The following is a 21,775-nucleotide window of genomic DNA, read 5'->3' as shown; positions in this document are numbered from 1 at the left end:
ATATCCTTTCACTGCGTTTAGCAGGAGACTGTGCTTGGAGTTTCTCCTGCGTCTTAAAGCCTTTCTCTGGTTTCCTTGGGCAGAAGTGGCTGCTGCTTCCACTTCTCCTAAAACTACTTAGACCCCATGCCAGGAGCTTCTCTTTAAAATTTTAAAAGAACTTTTGGGCCGGGTGCAGTGGCTCACGCCTGTAATCCTAGCACTCTGGGAGGCCGAGGCGGGTGGATCGCTCGAGGTCAGGAGTTCGAGACCAGCCTCAGCAAGAGCGAGACCCCGTCTCTACTAAAAAATAGAAAGAAATTATCTGGCCAATTAAAATATATATACAGAAAAAAATTAGCCGGGCATGGTGGCGCATGCCTGTAGTCCCAGCTACTGGGGAGGCTGAGGCAGCAGGATCCCTTAAGCCCAGGAGTTTGAGGTTGCTGTGAGCTAGGCTGATGCCACGGCACTCACTGTAGCCCGGGCAACACAGCGAGACTCTGTCTGAAAAAAAAAAAAAAAAGAATTTTTGAACCAAATAGTTTTCAGAAACATATAATGACTTTCTCAAAAGGGTCATATATATAAGAGCAACATGTATCACTCAAAAGGTGTTTAATAAATGTTAAATAATAATGCACTTAACTTTAAGTACTTTGCATCCTCTTCTCTCATTGTTAATATCTTTAATTGGATCCTCTAGCAGGGGATTTGAACTTAATTTATTTCAGGTGATACTGCACTTATACAATTATTCAGTTGACTTAATTAGAGATTTAATTATATTAGTGCCCTAAAGTGCTATATCAGAGAAATGAACTACTGACTGATAATTCACCTTTTATATTTTTTGTGCCATTTAAGACTACAGGGGTCTTTAAGCCATAAGGATCAGAATGTGCATACCAGCACTTCTAGCCACATCCTAATATGGAAAGTTCTGTCTATGTATCAGCTTGGGCTTTGCCCAGTGAAAATGTACGTGAAGTCAGGAGTGGGAAGAACCTTTTTTTTTTTTTTAATTGTGGCCTTTTCTCTGCAGCTGTTGGAACAGAGGTCATGGGTCCAGTCCCTCACTGTCCCACTGAACTGTGTCTGGTTCTACAAGCCTATGACTGCCCCTCCCAGGGGTCCTGGGAGACAGGAAATATGTTTCTCTGTATCTCCATCCTCTGCTATATGCCTAGGTTAAATGGGTGTCTAATCAATGCTTATTGAGTTTGACCACTGCAAAGACAACCAGTTGAAAGTGTGGTTAGAATAGCATAAACCCAACACAACTGTTTTAAAATAGAGTAACTCAAAATACATGCTCCAGTGAATGAGGTACTCCTAAATCTGGCGAATCACTGGAATGGCCTAAGAAGCATTTTTGAGGCTTTATTGAATCCATCTCCAGAGCTGGGGGCCTAGGCATCTGTATTTTAAAGTTCCCCAGGTGAGTCTTAATGGCCAGCCAAGTTTAGGAGCCCCAGCTTAATGTGTCTTTTGTCACATTTATTTACAAAAGACAAGCTCATTCTTATCAAGATAGACCTATTACCTATGCTAGTTTGTAGTAAAAATAGATATCAGTGAGGAATAATACCTTACATGAAGGATTAGATCACTGGGTAGTCATGAAGTGGGCATGTTACACAGGAAGGCCATCAGGTCCCTGGACATGCAAAGCCCTGTGAGCCCAACTCTGGGGATTTGAGTATTGATTAGGGTAAAATGGTCCTTGGGTGAGAGACATTAACTCTTTTAAGACTTGAGTAACTTTCAGTGATGTCCTCCTGGTTGCTGTTTTGTCCTAATCTGAATTGCCCATCATCAGAGGATTAAATACCCTATTAGCCACCGTCAAATACTCAGTTGAGCCTGGCTGAATAAAGTTCATAGAGGAACAAACTAAATGAAACAATCAGAGAAATATAGAATGTAAAACATGCCACAACACAGCCTGGTCCTTTTAAAATGATAATGTCATAGGAGAAAAAAGATTTAAGCGTCATAACAAGCGAATGTGATGTGTGAACTGGAATTGATCATGGTTTTTAAAAAATGGCTAAAAACACCACTTTGGAACCAATTGAGGTAATTTGCTATGGACTAGGTATTAGATAACATCAGAGAATTCTCTAATTAATTTTTCTAGTTAACTTTGCTAGCTGTGATAATAGTATTGTGATTATGTAGGAGAATGCTCTTATCTTAGGAGATGCATGTCAAAACAAGGGTGAAGCATCCTGCAGCCAATGATGTGTCCAAGCCAAGTCCCAATCACTCAGAGCCTACTGGTTTTATCGGAGGGGAGGGGGTTGTTTTTTCGTTTTTTGTTTTTGAGACAAGGTCTCTCTCTGTCGCCCAGGCTAGAGTGCAGTGGCACCATCATAGCTCACTGCAACCTCAGACTCCTGGGCTTAAGTGATCCTCCTGCTTCAGCCTGCCGAGTAGCTGGGACTACAGGTTTGTGCCACCACACCTGGCTAATTCTTCTATTTTTTGTAGAGATGGGGTCTCACTATGTTGCTCCGGCTGGTCTTGAACTCCTATCAAGCGATCCTCCCACCTTGGCCTCTAAAAGTGCTGGGACTACAGGTGTGAGCTACTGCACCCAGCCAGAGCCTATTGGTGAATATTTAACAATGTTGTGATTGCACCACCCTTGGCAGCTTGAAATCAGCCGTGATGGGTGTATTTATACCACAGAAATCTGCCCTTTTTTTTTTTTTTTTACCCCCAGGAGAACTAATTTACCAGCATAACACTGCCTGCAGCTTACTTTCAAATGGTTCAGAAAACACACACACACACACACACACACACACACACGTACATATAGATAGATGGAACAAAAAATGACAAAATACTACCAATTGTTGACTCTAAATGGAGAATATATGGTCATTCATTGTATGAGTCCAGGAGTCAGCAGACTTTTTCTCTAAAGGCCAAAGTGCAAATATTTTTTATTGCAGGCCATACAGCCTCTCTGACAACTTCTCAACTCTGCAGCTCTGCCTTTGTAGCACAGAAGCAGCCATAGACAATACTCAAATGAATGGCCATGATTATGTTCCAACAAACCTTTTTTGTAGTTGTTGGACACAGGGTCTCACTGTGTTGCCCAGGCTGGGCTCAAACTCTCAATCTTTCCTACCTCAGTCTCCCGAGTGACTGGGACTATGGGCACTCACCGCTGTGCCCAGCACCAACAAAACTTTATAAACAAAAACAGGGGGCCAGATTTAGCCCAGGGCCATAGTTGTTCATCTTTTCTGTACTTTCTAAATACTTTATAATAAATTAAAAAAGTATAAATTTCTTAGCCTGCTTTTCAGAGACTTGCTTTGGTCCCCTGTCACCTACCCCTGCAAGCTGTCTTCATTCCTTGGACAGTCTACACTTTTTGGCCTCCCTCGTGCCTTTGCTCAAGCTGTTCTCTTTCCATACGATTCCCTTGCTACCCTGGGGTATATTTATCCACATTTACAAGACATGCCTCAAGTTCTACTTACTCTGTAAGGCCTTCTTGGCTTGATACACAATATCCTGAAAGCTAGCTGAACTTGGAGCAGTCTTAAGGAGAAAGAAAGAAACAAACGAAGAGAGAGAAAGAAGGAAAGAATGCTTCCCTATTTTCATTATCTTTAATCTTTCCAAATCTAAATTAGACAGACCAACATTCTCTTCCTATTCTAGACTTCTATGTTGGCGCCTGCAGGGCATTAGAAAACCTGGCTTCCGATCTCAGCTTTGCCACTTTCCATCTATGATCTTGAGTCACCGAATTTCTCTAGACGTCTGTTCCCTTGACTGTATAATTAGAGTAATAAGCCAGCTTATTTCTTTTATTCATTCGTGTTTGGTGCATTATGCAGTAAGTAACTTGAAGTCCCATGAGGAGATAGGCAAGTGAATGGAGAAGTAAAGTACAAGACTGTATAATAATGCTGTCCTCCAGGTGTGCACAGGGTACTCCGGTGCCCAGAGGAAGAGGAGCATCTAGCGCCTTTGGGCCATCATCCTTGCTGAGTGCATCCCACCTAGGTGGAATTTGGGGAGCTTGGGCTGTGGGAGGATAGCCCCAGGGGAGATGGTAGGTTGCCTCTGAGAACTGCAACTCGTTCCCTTAAATACATGATTAAAGGGGGAAAGGGGGGCAATGAGGCGGGGCAAGAGCTAGACTGGGAGGGACGTCAATGCCTTCTGAAAGAGCTTGGACTTTTAAGGCTATTGAGAAGGCAATGAAGGGTTTTGAGCAAGATCATATTTGCATTTTATAAAGCTCTCCTTGGCAGCGTGGCAGGTGGAATCCAGGGGTGCAGAACTGGTGATGGGAAGACCCTTTAGGAAGTGATTGCAAAAAATAACCCAGGCGAGGAATGGTGATGGCCTGAACTAATGTAGTGGCAATGGGAATGAAGAGTAGAGGGTAAGTGTGAGAGCTCTGAAAGGATTTACTGACTGATCTGTCAAAATGGCTACAGATAAATAATCTCACAATCTTGGTGGCTTAAAACAACAAAGTTGGGTTTCTTGCCCACACGACATGTCTGTGGCAGGCAGGAGAGACCTTGTGGTGCTCACTGCGGTCACTCAGGACCTGGGCTGGGGAGCACCTCCAGTGTGGCTGGTTGACTCGCCAGAGGGAGTGCCCTGGAGGGACTCACATGGACAGTTAGGTGCTGCAGCCGGGAAGTGACGTGCATCATTCACCTGCCTAACTCGTGGGCTAGAATTTGTTGCCTGGCCCCACCCAACCTCTGGGAGCCAGAAAGTTCATCCGTGGGTGAGCAGCCCCGGGACTGCCCTGTTGCCTGACTGCATGTGGGGAGTGAAGAGGCCTCCCAGGTTTCTGACTTAGGGAATTAGGCAGACATTGGAGGCCTTCGCTGAGAAAGAGGAGATGGCCCTGGGGCAAGGGAAAATGGGCAGACCAACTTATTGTAAGTCTTCTTCAGCTCTAAAGTGTAACCACTTTATTGGTCCTTTTTCATCACTGAAGAGGAGGATTGAAAGTCTGCTTCGTTTGTCAGCAAGGGTTTCCTTTATTCTTTACAAAGGAGTTTTAGGTCATTCTTCCCAAATAAGATCTTTTAGTTTTACAAATCTAGCATTCAGATCTAATACTGTGTGTCTTTCTTGAATTTTCATATGGACTATTGTGTCAACATATGGTGTTTAAAAAAAAAAGTTATTGTCCAGGATGTTAGTGAGGCTTCCTCACGTAAGGATATCAGGCTGCGGAATTCAAAATGCCGGAGATGTGGATGCCCTCGCCTTCGTTATGGCCACCCCAGCACGGCACATTTCAGGATATCAAGGGGTGGGAGTAGGGAGGAGGTGTAATTAGGCTGATGGGGCCGATTGTGCTACACTGGAGCACAGACACCAAGCAGCCTTAGGGAATGTTAGTGCCTGGAGAACATTGGGGAACGATGTCGTCTTTTCCTCAAAATAACGTAGCAGAAATACTGAATCTGTACTGTTTCTCCTCTTCTTTGTGTTGCACCTCCCTCCCCCAATTCAAGTGTGGTGCTTACTGCATACCTTAAAAACTGACTCTTTTTGTGCATTTGTTTTTTAACAGTTGCAAGAAACAATCAAAGCTGGCAAAGGTGTGACTTCAGCTATTGACCTGTGTCGTTACCATGGAAACAAGGCCCTGGCGGCCCTGGAGAGCTTTCCTCCCTCGGAGGCCAGATCTGCTTTAGAAAACATTGTGTTTGCTGTGACCAGATTTTCATGACACCAAATTAAAAAGACACTATTGTTAGTTAGCTGAAAAACCTAGGGAGTGAGGTGATCGAGAGAGCTTTCATGATGAAATATCTAAATGTGTTAATGACTTTAAAAACATACATTTTTCCTCCTTTTATCACATTGCTAAATGAATACTGCCTTCTTTTTGGAACTGCTGCAAACAAAATTAGAAGAAAAAAAGGTCAAGCAGTTTTCACTTGTCACGCCAGAAGCACACTTGAGGCTGCAGTAGCAGAAATAATTAATGAGATTCGCTCCTGTGACCTCAGCAAATGGACAGGAAATAAGTCCTTATTGATTGGACCGAGCCAGGGATGGCGCCAGGGCGGTGGCCTGTGGTTTTCCTTCTAGCGAGGACAGAGCAAGCTGGAAGCTGCAGGTGTCAAGAGAAACACTCAATACCAGCCAGCCAGGACTGTCATGTCAAAGAACTAGTGACCAATTTGTCATAAGGGAGAGTAGTTCAATTAATTAAGAAAAATATGCTTTATCATCTTGCAATTATGTCTCTGTATTTATAGACACAACATAAATGTACTTTGTGCTTCATGGTTTTTGTAAGATGTTTTTTAGCGAAATTGCTAAAAAGTTGCCAAATATTTGAAGTAGGAGATTAAAATGTTGTCAAATGTTAAATTGGTTATATTAGGAATTGTCTGTTTTTCCTTCTTAAAGAACACATTCTTTTTCAAACACATTTTATTTTTTTAGTGAAAAAGGAACTTTTTTCAAGTGAAATGTATTCGTTTATAATACTTTAGGGAATACCTTTAATTTTTACACATTTTGGAAATATAATTGTTGTGTTGGGGAATTCATTGGTGAGAGTTTTCTTTTAACCTTAGAATGTCAGATTTTGGTGTTGAACCACAGACATCCAATTACAGAGAGAATATAAGCAATCTCGCAGGCCTGCAATCGGACACTGTCTCTGTGTGGTTCATCGGAGATGATTTCTGTGGTTTGCACACATGCAATATGAGAACACCGTTGACAAGAAGGCTGAGTTTACATAAATGATCTAGATTGAAACTCAGCTACCTTTCTTCCTTATGTGGTGTAATTACAGCCCTATCTGGAGACAGCGAACACAGCAAACAGATTTTATTACCCAGTTCACTCAAACACTAAGTGAAGTTATTTCAGTTAAATCCCTCCCCCCAAAAGTTATCAAACCATTTTATCAGAGCCCAACATGTGGCATGCAGTGAAGAGAAAATGTGAAGCTACAGAGATGAGAGTATTAGGAAATATTTTAAGTGTACTTGAAATATTGTAATTGTACAGTCTATGCCACTACAATTTAAGGCCTATAGGGTTAGCTTCAGAGAACACTTCAGTCTTCTGTTTGAAATGTCTTTTCTCACTGAAATTGGTTTAATTAGTAACTATGGTTAAGATGCTTTATATCAGACTAGGTTTTAATCATTAACTTCCCCAAAGGAGGAGTCATGCTTTGTGTTCCTGGGTGTTCTTTGGATAAGGCGTAGGTTTCATTGAGCAGATGGCTGGGGACTGCAGGGCGCAAGGCAGGTTCCTCTAATTCTGGTTCAGCATCTGGTTTGCTGTGTGACCTTGTACGAGTCACTTCCCTCTGAGCCTCAATTTTCTTATCTGTTAAGTGAGATTAAACAACATAATGTATGAAATCCCTGCCAGATTTGTTTTATTTTCTAAAAGTTTGCAATTCCTGGCTGTCTAACTAGCAAAGATGCTGTGTGAGATTCAGGGAGGAGAGGCTCTGAGGAAATGCGGAGAACTTAATGGGCAAGCTTCCTGCCAGGCTGCCTCACAGGTGACCGAAAGCATTCTAGCTCTCCTTTGTATGACATGCAGCCCTGGACTCTCCTGTTTAACACCCACCTTTCTGCTGTCTTTGGGACCTTTCTTACCTCCCTTTCATCTTCCCAGCTTCTTTCGCGTCCCTCATTGCATGTCCTGACCCCCTGGCTACTGCATCCCTGGGAGCAGCAGCCCCACCCTCCCTACTGAGGACAGAGTTCTGCCTGGCCTCTCTCCTCAGGTCATACTTAGCAGAGCTCTCGCTTCCTCAGCACCTCGGCAAGCTCGTGTCAAACCTAACAGGCTGGCCAGTTCACTCGAAAGTGTGGAATACTGACAGCCTTTCTCCCTGCCCCTTCTTCAGGGATATTTATTTATTCGCGCATATTAGCGTCTTATAATTTCAGACAGTCTCTAAGGAGAAATTTGGGGTACCAAGATATTTCTTTTTTCTTTTCTTTTTTTTTTTGAGACAGAGTCTCATTCTGTTGCCCGGGCTAGAGTGCGTGGCATCAGCCTAGCTCACAGCAACCTCAAACTCCTGGACTCAAGCAGTCCTCCTGCCTCAGCCTCCTGAGTAGCTGGGACTATAGGCATGCGCCACCATGCCCAGCTAATTTTATATATATACATATACATATATATATATGTATATATATATGTGTATATATATATATATATACATATATATATATATATCTTTTAGTAGTCCAGCAAATTTCTTTCTATTTTTTAGTAGAGACGGGGTCTCTCTCTTGCTCAGGCTGGTCTTGAACTCCTGAGCTCAAATGATCCACCCGCCTTGGCCTCCCAGAGTGCTAGGATTATAGGCGTGAGCCACCACACCTGACCATATTTGACATTGTCACTTTTTTCAAAAATGATGAAGATTTGAAATTGAGGACATGTTCCATTATTAATAGTTCCCATTATTGTTAATCATGTTTTATTAATGATAAGGAAAACCCCCATCTATTACTTACCACAGCAGCCACCTGAGACCCCCACCCCTCACGGAAGACCCGCATCAGCATATCACTAACCTAACACCTGGCACATTAGCATATTACTAACCTAACATCTAACACATCAGCATAACACTAAACCTAATTACCTGGTGCAAGACACTAACCTAACCTATTACCTAGCGGGCATTAGTCACCTGAGACCCCTCCCCTTGGATCACCCCAACTTAATAAAAATGGGAAAAACTGGGTAAACAGGGCTCAGAATTTGGTGGTGAGACCCTTCTGAGCCCGCCGGCGAATAAACCTTGATTGTCTGACTCTCCGTGTGCCGCTCGGTTTGTCCTCGGGACCACTCGCTGTAACACTTGCTGTAACATTAATAGTAAAGTTTTTGCTCTTTTAAAAACACAAGATAATCATTTACCTTTTTCTCTTGCTACCTTCAATCCTGATCCCCTTCTCAGATTTACTGTTTTATTTTTTCAGAATGGGTCCTGCCTTTCCATTAGGAAGATTACAGACTTCCAAAGGTGACTTAACAAGAGAGAGAGGCCAGAAGTGATAGTGGAATCCACGGCTCCCTTTAGCTCACCCCGCCTGTCCTCAGAGCTCTGAAATGTTAGGTTTAAGGCTTTTACTGATGGAGGAATGTTCCTACTTAAACCCACTTGTTTATGTAGAACATGACCTATTTGTCATAACGAGCTTCCTAATTGCTGCCTATTTATGCAGTTCTGAACCATAATTTTCTTTTTTTATTTTTATTTATTTATTTATTTTTGAAACAGAGTCTCACTCTGTTGCCCGGGCTAGAGTGCCATAGTATCAGCCTAGCTCACAGCAACCTCAAACTCCTGGGCTCAAGGGATCCTCCTGCCTCAGCCTCCCAAGTAGTTCGGACTACAGGTGTGTACCACTACACCCAGCTAATTTTTTCTATGTGTAGTAGAGATAGGGGTCTCCCTTTTGCTCAGGCTGGTATTGAACTCCTGACCTCAAGCAATCCTTCTGCCTCAGCCTCCCAGAGTGCTAGGATTACAGGCATGAGCCACTGTGCCCGACCTGAACCATGATTTTCTTTCCTTTCTTCCTTCTTTTCTGTCTCTTTCTTTTTCTTTCTTTCTTCCTTTCGTCCTTTCATTTATTTATAGAGACTGGATCTTGCTCTGTCACCCAGGCTGGAGTGCAGTGGCACAATCCTAGCTCACTGCAGCCTCAAACTCCTGGGCTCAGGCAATCCTCTTGCCTCAGCCTTGGTGCTATTGACATGTTGTTGGGCTGGCTCATTCTTCATTGTGGGGGTCTGCCCTGTGCACTGCAGGATGTTTGGCATCATCCCTGGCCTCTACCCACTAGAGACCAGTAGCATCCCTACCTCTCATCACGACAACAAAATTTATCTCCAGACATTGCCAAATGTTCCCTGGAGGGTTAAAATTCCCCCGATTGAAAACCACTGGACTAAATTACCTTTGTATGTGAATAAGCAATTATCCCAGAACTATTTGTTGAAAAAACTATTCTTTCCCCCTTTGAGTTGCCTTGGTAAGTTTGTGGAAAACCAAGTGGCAATAAATATAAGGGTTTGCTTCTATATGCTCAGTTCTGTTCCACTGATATCTATGTCTGTCTTTATGCCAGTGCCCCAGTTTTGATTACCATAGCTCTATATTAAGTTTTGAAGTTGGGAAGTGCAAGTCCTCTAACTTAATTATTTTCTTTTTATTAAACTTTTTATTTTAAGATAATTGTAGATTCATATGCAGTATTAAGAAGTAATATAGAAAGGCCAAGCACAGTGGCTCACACCTATAATCCCAGCACTTTGGGAGGCTGAGGCAGGAGGATCAGTTGAGGCCAAGTGAGACCAGCCTGGGCAGCATAGCGAGACTCCCTCTCTACAGAAAATTTAAAAATTATCTGGGTGTGGTGGCACACACCTGTAGTCCTAGCTACTGGGGAGGCTGAGGTGGGAGGATCCCTTCAGCCCAGGAGTTTGAGGTTACAGTGAGCTATGATCAGGCCACTGCACTCCAGCCTGGCTGACAGAGCAAGACCCTGTTTCTGGAAGGAAGGAAGGAAGGAAGGAAGGAAGGAAGGGAGGGAGGGAGGGAGGGCGGGCGGGCACAGAGAGCTGCCTTGTACCCTTTACAGTTTCATTTCACCAACAACTTGTCAATCTTATTCACATTTCCCCCTTTATACTTGTAGTTCCTCTTTTTAAAGTAGTTTTGGCTACTCTGGGTTCTTTGTATTTCCCTAAAAATTCTTAGGATCAGCTTGTAAACTTCTACCCACAAAAGTGTGCTGGGATTTGGATAGGAATTACATTGAATATATAGATCAAATTTTGGTAATTGTCATCTTGATAATATTAATCTTCTAATCTTCCATGACCCATCATGATTTTCTTTTTCTTTTACTAATTTTTATTGTGGTAAAATATTATAACATAAATTATGCCAATTTAGTCATTTTAAGTGTACAATTCAGTGACATTAACTACATTCACAATGTTGTACAACCTTCACCATTTTCCAAAATTTTCTATCACCCCAAACAGAAACCATGCTTTTTTTTTTTTTTTTTTAACAATACTGAAATTGCCAACTTACTAGTTACTGCATGGTCTTCTGTGGCCCCAAAGTCTTTTTTCAGATCAGGTTAGTACTAAACCTGAATCCCAAGGAACCCTGGTACTTGGTCTTTGGAAGAATATAGACAGTCTTTGTTAAGAAATTGGGCTTTGCTAGCTTCAAAGCCCAGCTGTGCCACTGACAAGCAAGTTACTTAACTTCTCTCAGTCTTACATTATCATGCACAAAGTTAAACATTTTAATTTCTGTTAATCTCTAGATGGGGGCTTTACTAAATGGGGTCTAGACACTCCTGAGGGTGCTCAGCAGCCTGCCAGGTGCTGTGGGAAGCCACAAAAGGAATATGTGCATCATGTAGAGACATATCTGTTTTTCACAAAGTTAAAGCCTCTAGTCTCCCTCCCAGTCCTAGTGGACATTTGCTCCTCATTCACATCCCTTTTCTTACCAAACCTCAGAATCCTTCTCAACACAGCACTCCAAGCACCCACTGTTTAATGTCTCAGAACCAGCATATAAGTCAAAGTCTATTTGCCATCTCTGTTCAGCTAGCTAATGGCTATTTGCTTTAACCTGTATTGTACCATTTGTTAGATAACTATTTGAAATAAAATCAATAGCCCTGAAAATTAAGGTGATTTTATTTACTTTCCAAATGTTATATTCTCCCTTTTAGGTTATTTTACTTTCTCTGCTTTGCATATAAATTACCGTAAAGATAGTGAAAGGCATTATATGGTAGGTTGACTTTTAAAATGGCAGAATCCATCATTTCATCCAAATCTGCTGGTCCAAAGATTTTATGTAACCCCGTCCTCCTAATAGCCATCAACAAAAATTGAATGTCCATTGGTACGGAAAAATCCCTTTGAAATGTCTTTGCAAAACATTTTTCATGTACCTTTGTGATCATTAGTTCTTATTCAAGAAAGGTTAAAATGTGTTGTTTTTTTCTGTATTTAAGAAAGGTTTAAGCCTGAGCAAGAGCAAGACCCCTTCTCTACAAAAAATAGAAAAATTAGCAGGGCATAGTGGCATGGCACCTGTAGTCCCAGCTATTCAGGAGGTTTAGGTAGGAGGATCACTTTGGCCCAGGAGTTTGAGGTTGTAGTGAGCTATGATGACACCACTGCACTCTAGCCTGGGCGACAGACCAAGACCCTGTCTCAAAAAAAATAAAAATAAAAATAAAGGAAAGGTTTGAATTTTGTTTTATCTAATCATTTATAACACTGAGGTTGGTTAGGAAATTTTTTAAGATTTTCATCTCTTTGTGTGTGTGTGTGTATGTGTGTATATATATGAATATGCAGTGAAGAGATGGACAAGAGCAGGTAGTAGAGAGAGCAAGTTTCTTTTTTCTCATGCTATTAAACATCTATATTTTCTCTTTCCAATGTCCTACCTACTGAGTTTTGATAAGAGGCTGGCTTGACAGATTACCTTAATTTGTATCTAGCTGTTGCTAAGCTATCACCATGGTATCAAGACACTCAGGCAAATATAGATGCCTAAAAACAAATGTGTAGGAAGAAAACTTTGTCCCTAGTCCCCTCACCTCTACTGTCATCAATTTGAGTAGCATTAAATCTGTGTCATAGTTGCTTCACAGCCATGAAAAACAAAACAAACAAAAAAAGCTTAAAACCCAAATTATTGCATCCTATAAAAATATAACGATGTCTGCAAATTTTATATCTGTCATTTACAAAAGTCATCACTAATTTTCATACCTACACCTTGTAATGACTGAAAGAACCTGCATAGTATTAATAACATTTATTGCCCTCTGGCAGTATAAAATACCTGCAAAAATAAATGTATCTTTTTTGTTCTGTCTCAATAATTAAAGTTCTTCAAAAATAGTTCTTAAAATTTCAAATTCTAGTAGATGATTTCAGCAAAATGACATAACATAAGCTTTAGCTTTTGAAATTGGTATAAATATAAACTGTACTTTCCAATGTTATATCTTAGTCTTATGACTTCCTTTGCCTCTCCACATCTGCACAATAGGAGAACAGCTCAATTTTCTTAAAAGTGCCCATCAACACTATCAAAATATGTTTATAGACTGGATGTACTTGTTTACTCAAATAGTATCATAAATATCTGTTTTTAGAAAGCTTTACCATAAGTCTTTCTATATGATTGGATTCTTAAGCAAGGCTATGATTAGGAAATAAACCATTTTCTCCTTTCGCTGGCTGTAATGAAAGCTTTCCAACTTAAACATTGTGTTTGAACACTTCTTCCATTCATAGCATGTGCCCATCAAAAAGCTCTTTCCGTTTGCAGTATGTCAACTGTACTATTTATAACCTAGTTAACAATGCCAACGAAAGGCAGTAAAAGGTGTGTGTTTCATAAGCTAACTCTCAGCAATAATTTCTACAGTTACATGTAGTTCCTTGCTCTATTATGTTTAACATCAGCATTATAAGACTGAGTACAGGAAGGAGAAAATAGTACTAAAATTATATTATTGTATTCCTTAACGACTTTTATTGAATAAATTGGAAAAAGGAAAAGCATAAAATGAAAGTAGCCCTAGCTTATAATGGACATTTTCACAAAATGACTGATGACTGTTACACTAGCTGTTCAGAGAAAGAAAATCACTGTGTGCCATAGGCTCTTCTTTCTATTTGTCTGCAAAGTTGTGTTTCCCCAAACAGTCCCCTTTGCTGCTGCTTTGTCGAACCAGACTGTAATTCCCCTGACTTGGAAACCCTCAGCAGAGAAAGAAGTGAGAAACCAGGGTAAGTTCATGCCTTCCTTTCACTGACATTTATTAAGTGTTATTGTGTGCAAAGCACAGTCTTGGGATACGAAGGTGAACCGTAGAATGAGATTATTTGTATCTTTCCCCATTACATTGTGGGCTTCTTGGGATCAGGTTCTCTTTGAAGGCAGTGGGATATATTTAATAACAAATGGAATAGACAGATCTGGGTTCAAATCCTTGCTTCTCCATCAAATGTGAAATGAGGCAAATTCCCCAAGTTACTTCTTGCTTTCTTATAGAAATGGAGACAGTCACGCTTACCAGTAAAGTACCTGCTAAGCACCTAAAACCACCTATCACTGCTGCACCTGTCACAGAGGTTGTCATTCAATAAATATTGTTAAAGGCAGTATGTTTTTATAACGATGAAACAAGACTGGAGACTTCTTTTAACATACAGAACAATATAAAGTGAGAAAGGGTCTAGAAAAGGGATGGCTAGAGCCCACTCAGAGGTATATATTTAAAAAGCAGTATATAAAGGGCCACCAGCAAATGTAAAGCTTACCATCTGGAAAGTTATGAGCTTGAATGAAAACAGTATTTGCCCAATGTGGTCTGTGAACCACCTGTATCAAAACCAAGGGCTTGCATTAGAGTAAGGGTTTTAGCCAGACCTACTGAACCAGAATCTCTGAAGGTGAGGTCCAGGAATTTACATTTTTTCAGAAGCTTCCAGGTAATTCTCACACACACACTCCAGTTTTAGATTCACTGGGGTAGATGATAAACTTCTAGGGTTCCATTAACATCTAATTCTTGGTGTAGTGCATGCAGCAGACAGACATGAACTTTGAAGTAAGACAGGCAGACTGGAATGCTTAACATTTAAACCCGGAGTGGGGGGAAAAATCTATCCAATGCAAAGAAGGAAGACAAAAAGAAGCATAAAATGTATAGTGTCATGACTTGGATGTGGTTTGTCCCACCAAAACTCATGTTGAAATTTGATCTCCAATGTGGCAGTATTGGGAGGTGGGGCTTAGTGGAAGGCATTTGGGGCATGGGGGCGGATCTCTCATGAATAGATTAATGCTTTCTCATGGTGGGGGGGGATTGGTGAGTTCTCCCTTTTGCAGGAATGGATTAGCCCCCAAGAGAGCAAGTTGTTCAAAAGAGTCTGGCTTCCTTGGTTTCTCTCCCTTGCTTCATCTCTTGCCGTGTGATCAGTTTGCACACTCCCATTCTCCTTCTGCTTCCTACCATGAGTGGAAGCACCCTGAGACCCTCACCAGATGCAGCTGCCCAGTCTTGAACCCTCCAGCTACTGGAATCCTGACCAAAGCTCTTTTCTTTTCTTTTCTTTTCTTTTTTTTGAGACAGAGTGTCGCTTTGTTGCCCTGGCTAGAGTGAGTGCCGTGGCGTCAGCCTAGCTCACAGCAACCTCAAACTCCTGGGCTCAAGTGATCCTCCTGCCTCAGCCTCCCGAGTAGCTGGGACTACAGGCATGCGCCACCATGCCCAGCTAATTTTTTCTATATATATTTTTAGTTGTCCAGATAATTTATTTCTATATTCAGTAGAGACAGGGTCTCGCTCAGGCTGGTCTCGAACTCCTGACTTTGAGCGATCCACCCGCCTCGGCCTCCCAGAGTGCTGGGATTACAGGCGTGAGCCACCGCACCCAGCCCAAAGCTCTTTTCTTTATAAATTACCCAGCCTCAGTTATTCTGTTACAGAATAAAGACTAAGACATGGAATAAACAAAAAGTATAGACTAGAATGGCAGAAACAAGTACTTAGTACATGAATGTAGTAAATATAAATTAATTAAATTCAGCTAAAAAACAGACTCGGATCAAACAGATCTATTAATAAAGGACTGTCTAAAAGAGAAACCAAAATCAAAAAGACAAAGAAAAATTGAAAATAAAAGATGAAAAAGAGTGATAGAGAAATATGAACCAAAAGAAAGAGGAGGAAGAATCTTAGTATTGGGCAATATAGAATATAAGGCAAAAAATATCACTTCGGTCCCCAACCCCCAGACCACCTCGGATACCTGTTCCTGCAGGGTCCAGGAACCGGGCGGGCACCACTGCCTGAGCTCCGCCTACCCCAGCCCCACAATGCCCCCACCTCCCCTGCCTCCCTGGAAAAATTGCCATGAAACCAGTCCCTGGTGCCAAAAAGGTTGTGGACCACTGTGTAAGGGACAAAGAAGGATGTTATATGCTGATAAAATGAACGATAGAGCAAGAAGCTATAACCATCAAAAACATGTATGTATCTAATAACACAGCCTCAATATATACAAAGGGAACAACTGAAAAAATTGCAGGGAGAAATAGATGAATCAAGTTAAAAGATTTTAACACACACCTTTCAGAAATTGATAAATCAAGCATTTATAAAATATATATACTGAAAATGTTCATAATACAATTAATAAGCTCAAGCTATGAAGTGTATATATATAGAACTCTATAACCTAAAGAATAGTTTAATAATAACTATTACGTTGAACTATATGAAAATGTCAATGTTTGACCATTCTTGACCTTTAAAAATGACACTTTCATATTATTCCTATGCCTATACCTATACCTCATAGGTTGTTGAAGGGATTAAATTAACTAATGTGTATAAAATAATTAGTACAATGTCTAACTTAGTCCTCCTTCGTCATTAGTCTACTAAGAGAGTACTTGTCTCCATTATTAGTTATCATAAATCAATACAGTAAAAACCCTACTGTAATTGTGAGATCCAAAGAATTCAGTCATGTGAAATGTAAGGCCACAACTTTTTCTAGGGTTAGCAACAAAACAACCAGTGTGGGTCCGCCTCGCTAGCTGCAGAGGACTTCTGGGGTCCAGCTGCCCTGGCTATATTCATGCCAGACTCAGCCATGATTTGATGCCATGTGGTGGTGGTGGTTGGCCCCAACTTAAATATTACTGGGGACAATTCTGAGTCCAGAGGCAGCAGGATAGCATCAGTGATTCCAGAAATGTCTCAGTTAGTTGGCCAGATTTAGAGATTCAGCTGGGAGAATGGTGAGGAATGGAGACTCGCCCTTCACCTCTTCTCTTTCTGAAACAAGTTCACATGCAGTTCCCCCACCTTCATGGCTGTGGCCTCCACTTCACAACCTCCGTCCCCAATCCCTATACCTGCCCTGTTGTCAAACAGGGGCTAGGCAGGGAATGGGAGCCAGTGGCCAATTCTGCATTATATCTAAAATTATATTTTTGATGAGTGCATTATCATGGGATTTTACTGAGTTTATCAGGGATTCCCTGAATGCTTACAGCATTGTAGCACTGTATTTTTTTACTTTATAGCTTTTGATTACTGCAAGTGTTTTGCTTGGCTATAAAAAGTTTTTATCAGGCTGAGACTAATTAAAATTCACACAGGGGAAAAAAGGGGGAAGACATACAAAGGTGAAAAATTCCATCCAGAGAATATTAACCCTATTGTATCAATGCCATGAAATTTTATTATTTATTTATTTATTTATTTGAGACAGAGTCTCACTCTGTTGCCTGGGCTAGAGTGCCGTGGCATCAGCCTAGCTCACAGCAACCTCAAACTCCTGGGCTCAAGCAATCCTTCTGCCTCAGCCTCCCAAGTAGCTGGGACTACAGGTGTGTGCCACTATGCCCAGCTAATTTTTTCTATATATTTTTAGTTGTCCAGCTAACTTCTTTCTATTTTTAGTAGAGAGGGGGTATCGCTCTTGCTCAGGCTGGTCTCGAACTCCTGAGCTCAAAGGATCCTCCCGCCTCGGCCTCTCAGAGTGCTAGGATTACAGGCGTGAGCCACTGCACCTGGCCGAAATTTTAGATAAACAGTTGCCATTTGTGGATTATCTCTTGTTACTCAGCAGGCTCAGAATTCTTTGTTTGGTTTTTTTCTCTGTTAAATTTATTGGTGTGTTGGGGCAATCTTTCCTTCCTTGCACAAACAGACATGTGGCCCTGCTCTAGTATTGTTAGGCGCTCCCCTGAACACACAAGAATGAGCTTCTTGGCAGCTGCATGGAGGTGCCAGACTGTAGAGGGATGGTGGTCAGTTATTGGGTACGTTTCTATGTGTCTGTCCACATCCTCCCGATTCTGAGTTCCCGCTTGATCCCTAAAACTGGGTCTGAGATGGGGAGTCTGAGAGGCCAATGCTTGCTGAGAGCAGGAAAGCTAGCGTTTTGGGATCAAGGTCTTCTTGCCCATGGCTGCCGGTTGTCACATTTGTCTTCGATGAAATACTCAAGCACCAAGCTGATTGCCAGGTCTGGAGTGATTTGTGGCACAGACTGGAGGAAGGCCTCAATCTGTTCACCACCTGTCTCTCTGGCCTTACCTGTTACTTCTGCCCTCCCCCTAACTTCTGGGCTCCTGTTTTTTGCCCAGAAGCGCTATTTATAGTTTTCCAAATAGGGCCTACAGTTTCCTGCCACAGCCGCTGCCCCACAGTTTTGCAATCAAAGGTGCTCAGTAAATACTTCTTAACTTTGAAAGCTTTTGTCATATTAGAGCTAGCCAGGCCACCTTCCAAAGAGGTCTCATCTTCTCCTGCTACCTGCACTTTAGGTACTAAGTGGTCTTGCTCACCTCACTGTACAATTGACGTGAGCTAAATTCTGTCACTGCACATACTCTCTGAGAACACAGGCATTAGGAAAGCACATTCACTTACTCCAGCCTAGACCAAAGATCCCTTTGGTACTTGAAGTAATTTACTTACTTACCTAATGTCAAGGCCTAATAAATGCAGTTTCCACAAGTACATTTGCTTATTGAAAGCTAGGATTACAACATGCATCTCGGGAAGAATATGCATGGCTATAGAAGCTGTACCTTTTGTCTTAATTGTTTAATATTAAATGTTGTTAAATCATTGGATATCAACTTATATATAAAATATATTTATTATGTAAGCTGTTTGCAAACTTTGGTATCTCCACAAAAAGAATTCGGGAAATACCAAATGTTTGAGTCTTGGAGAGTGCCATTTCTGTCCCCAAACGTGTTATGAGTTTCCACTTGCGTACACTACTTATTTCTGCTGATGGCATTCCTTTTTTTTTTTTTTTTTTTGAGTATGGTCTTGCTCCATCACCCAGGCTGAAGTGCAGTGGCCCAACCACATAGCTCACTACAACCTTGAACTCCTGGGCTCAAGGGATCCTCCCACCTCAGCCTCCCAAGTAGCTAGAACTACAGGTGAGTGCAACCATGCCCGGCTAATTTATTAACATATTTTGTAAAATTTTTTTGTAAAGACAGGGTCTCACTATGTTGCTCAGGCTGGTCTCGAACTTCTGGCCACAACCTCTCACCTCAGCTTCCCAAAGTGCTGGGAGTACAGGCATGAACCACCTCACCCAGCCTATTATTTTCCTTTAAAAAAAAATGAATTTCATTTTATTGGAGAACAGGAATCCAAAACGTCTCCAATTTCTAATGTAATATATCCAGAGGGAAGAAGCAGGTAAATATGGATTATTGAATTCCTCTGGCCCTTTTTCCCTCAAACCCATCCTTGGATTCCAAAGGGCAATTATTCCTCTTTGCTCCTGGCTGATTATATAGGTCAGGAGGGTAATAAGGTCATTTATCTGAAGGATTTTCATCTAGTGTATTTCTAATATCCTTGCCCCACTCCTGACCACTCAAATCAGTATCACACTGAGACCCGCATCTCTCGCCTACCACCAAAGAAAATGATGAAACAAAGGTAATTTGAGTCTGAACTTTCTGCTCCCAAATTTATCATCTTCCCAGAGCACAGGGCTGTATTGCTTTAGTCCTTTAAACCAGTAATGACTCAGTAATAACTTTAGCTCTCTAAACCAATGATGGCTCAGTAATAACTAGTATCATATATTTACTGTTAATTCAGTGGATAAACCTTCAAGGTGCTAAACTCCTTTTGGTGTGGCAATTTATTTCATATTTTTTCAAAAACCTCATTATTGAATGCAGAGATTGCCCATGGCAGAATCAGGAAAACAAGGTACTATCCTAGTAAAAGTGAATTTTATAATATAATAAATTATTAGGAAGATGCTGTGTTAGACGCATATGTTTTATTGTGAAAAATGGAATACTTGATCAATTGGCTGAACTGGTATTTCCTTCCTGAAAGATTTTCCTAGTACTTCCTTGGAATCCATAGCATAGAGAAAATCTGCAACTTCTAGAAATAACCTCAGATCAAATATGTTCTGTAAGTATGTGGGGTAGGATAATATTTTTGAGATGCCAATCTATACCTTTATTCCCCTGATATTTTCCCCTTTCCCTTCCCTGCCTTCAAGCAGATGTCCCAATCTGGGTTTATTTTCTTGGTGAAGCAATGAAGTGGTGTGGAAAGCTGACACAGCCCTCCAGCTTTTGTTTCTGAAAGCTTAAGCCCCAGCAGGGAGAGGATTTGAGCCATAGGCAGCATCTTGGGCAAAGCAGAAGGCCCCTGGGTGGGGTGGTGGGATGAGCAGGGTGGCTGTGTAGGCTTTCAAGCAACCCGGCTGGGAGTTAGGGCTGTTCCTAGAGATAAGGCTGTGTGCTGCGGCCAGCTCCCAAGTCACAAACTGGAGGCCACTGGGCTGGATCTGACCTGCAGACAGGCTTTGGCCATGTGAATTTCAGTCATTCAGTATTAAAATCCAGGCAATTTCTCATAAAAATCCAGATTTGGGGTTTCGCTTGAATAATTGGCAGATTTGGCCACACTGGGTTCAGTCTGTCATGGCATCAGCGGCTGCCTGCTTGGATACAGAATGAAGGCTCTGACCTGCCACAGTCCCCACCAGTCCCTGCTTTGTCCCTACGCTGAGGCTAAGGGCTCATTGTCATTCATCAGGACACTTGCACTGCTGTTTTCTAGGCAATAGAGGAATGTTCCTCTTTATCCAAGATTTTTTTCCATAAATGGGGAAACAAAAGATAGACTAGCGATGGCTGATACTGACAGATACACGAGAGCTGGTGTAATCCTTTGTGAAAGTGAAGCCTGTTCTGTGTTTAGTAGGCACACTGCCTGGTTCACTCACGAACTCTCCTTGCCTGCGCCCTGTAGGCATCTGCACCGTAGCCTTGTTCGAGGCAGCCTTGCAAAGAGATGACCTTGTCCCCTGTTGGGCCTGGCAGAGCCGCTGCCTGCAGGGCATGGTGAGCAGCATGATGAATGGCCCTGCAAGATGGAGCAGATGCCTGGAGGGCAGAAGCCCCTGGAAGTCCCCTGAGGTTGAGGAGGGCTCCAAAAGGATGGGATTCAAAATAGTAAGCAAATTATAAAAATCGTCATTTCATACACACAAATGTGTGCACTGAGATTTGCACGTAGTATCTATTCCTTCTCACCGGCTTAGTTACTTAGCCCAGGGCTCTAGTGGCACCAAAGTGCACACGTGGCAGAGGCTACTAGATCCTGTCCTGGAGAAGGAGGGCAGGACTCATTGTTCCTTTCCTTGTGGGTGGGGTGAGGAGAATGTGGTTTGGGGACTGTCACATTTTAGACATGTTTTAGAATTATACAGTGGTATTTGTTTAACTTTCTGGGTGGAGTGTGAATTTACAGTGGTGTCCGTGGGTGTCTTCCGCATTGAGGATTGTCATATGAACCTTTTTGCTTTTGTTGCTAAACTGGAACTGTGTTGGGGGAGGGGGGTTGTTTGTTTGTTTGTGTTATTTTGTATGAATGGAAAAAAATATCAAAACCTTGTTAATGTGTCTGGGCCAGTTATTAATATTTCAACATTTTACTCAGCCAGGCATGGTGGCTCACGCCTGTAATCCTAGCACTTGGGAGGCCGAGGCGGACGGATCGTTTGAGCTCAGGAGTTCGAGACCAGTTTGAGCAAGGGCGAGACTCCGTCTCTACTAAAAAAAATAGAAAGAAATTAGCTGGACAACTAAAAATATACAGAAGAAATTAGCCAGGCATGGTGGCGCATGCCTGTA

General features: G+C 41.8%; 2 protein-coding genes across 2 annotated transcripts in view; both read left to right on the top strand.

Annotated features, from left to right (window-relative positions):
* Positions 1-6,547, top strand: part of PDSS2 (decaprenyl diphosphate synthase subunit 2) — a 221,700-nt gene extending 215,153 nt beyond the window's left edge. The window contains exon 8 of the mRNA XM_045544118.1: positions 5,561-6,547. Within this exon, the coding sequence (XP_045400074.1) occupies positions 5,561-5,719 (159 nt within the window). The 3' untranslated portion in view covers positions 5,720-6,547. The remainder of the gene's footprint in view (positions 1-5,560) is intronic.
* Positions 6,548-20,868: 14,321 nt separating this feature from the next.
* BEND3 (BEN domain containing 3) overlaps positions 20,869-21,775 on the top strand; it is a 47,656-nt gene continuing 46,749 nt past the window's right edge. The window contains exon 1 of the mRNA XM_045544114.1: positions 20,869-21,094. The gene's annotated coding sequence lies outside the window, so the exon portion shown is untranslated. The remainder of the gene's footprint in view (positions 21,095-21,775) is intronic.

Source organism: Lemur catta, chromosome 2 (assembly GCF_020740605.2).
Source record: "Lemur catta isolate mLemCat1 chromosome 2, mLemCat1.pri, whole genome shotgun sequence".
Classification (NCBI taxonomy): Eukaryota; Metazoa; Chordata; class Mammalia; order Primates; family Lemuridae; genus Lemur; species Lemur catta.
This window is presented reverse-complemented; position numbering and strand designations above follow the sequence as displayed.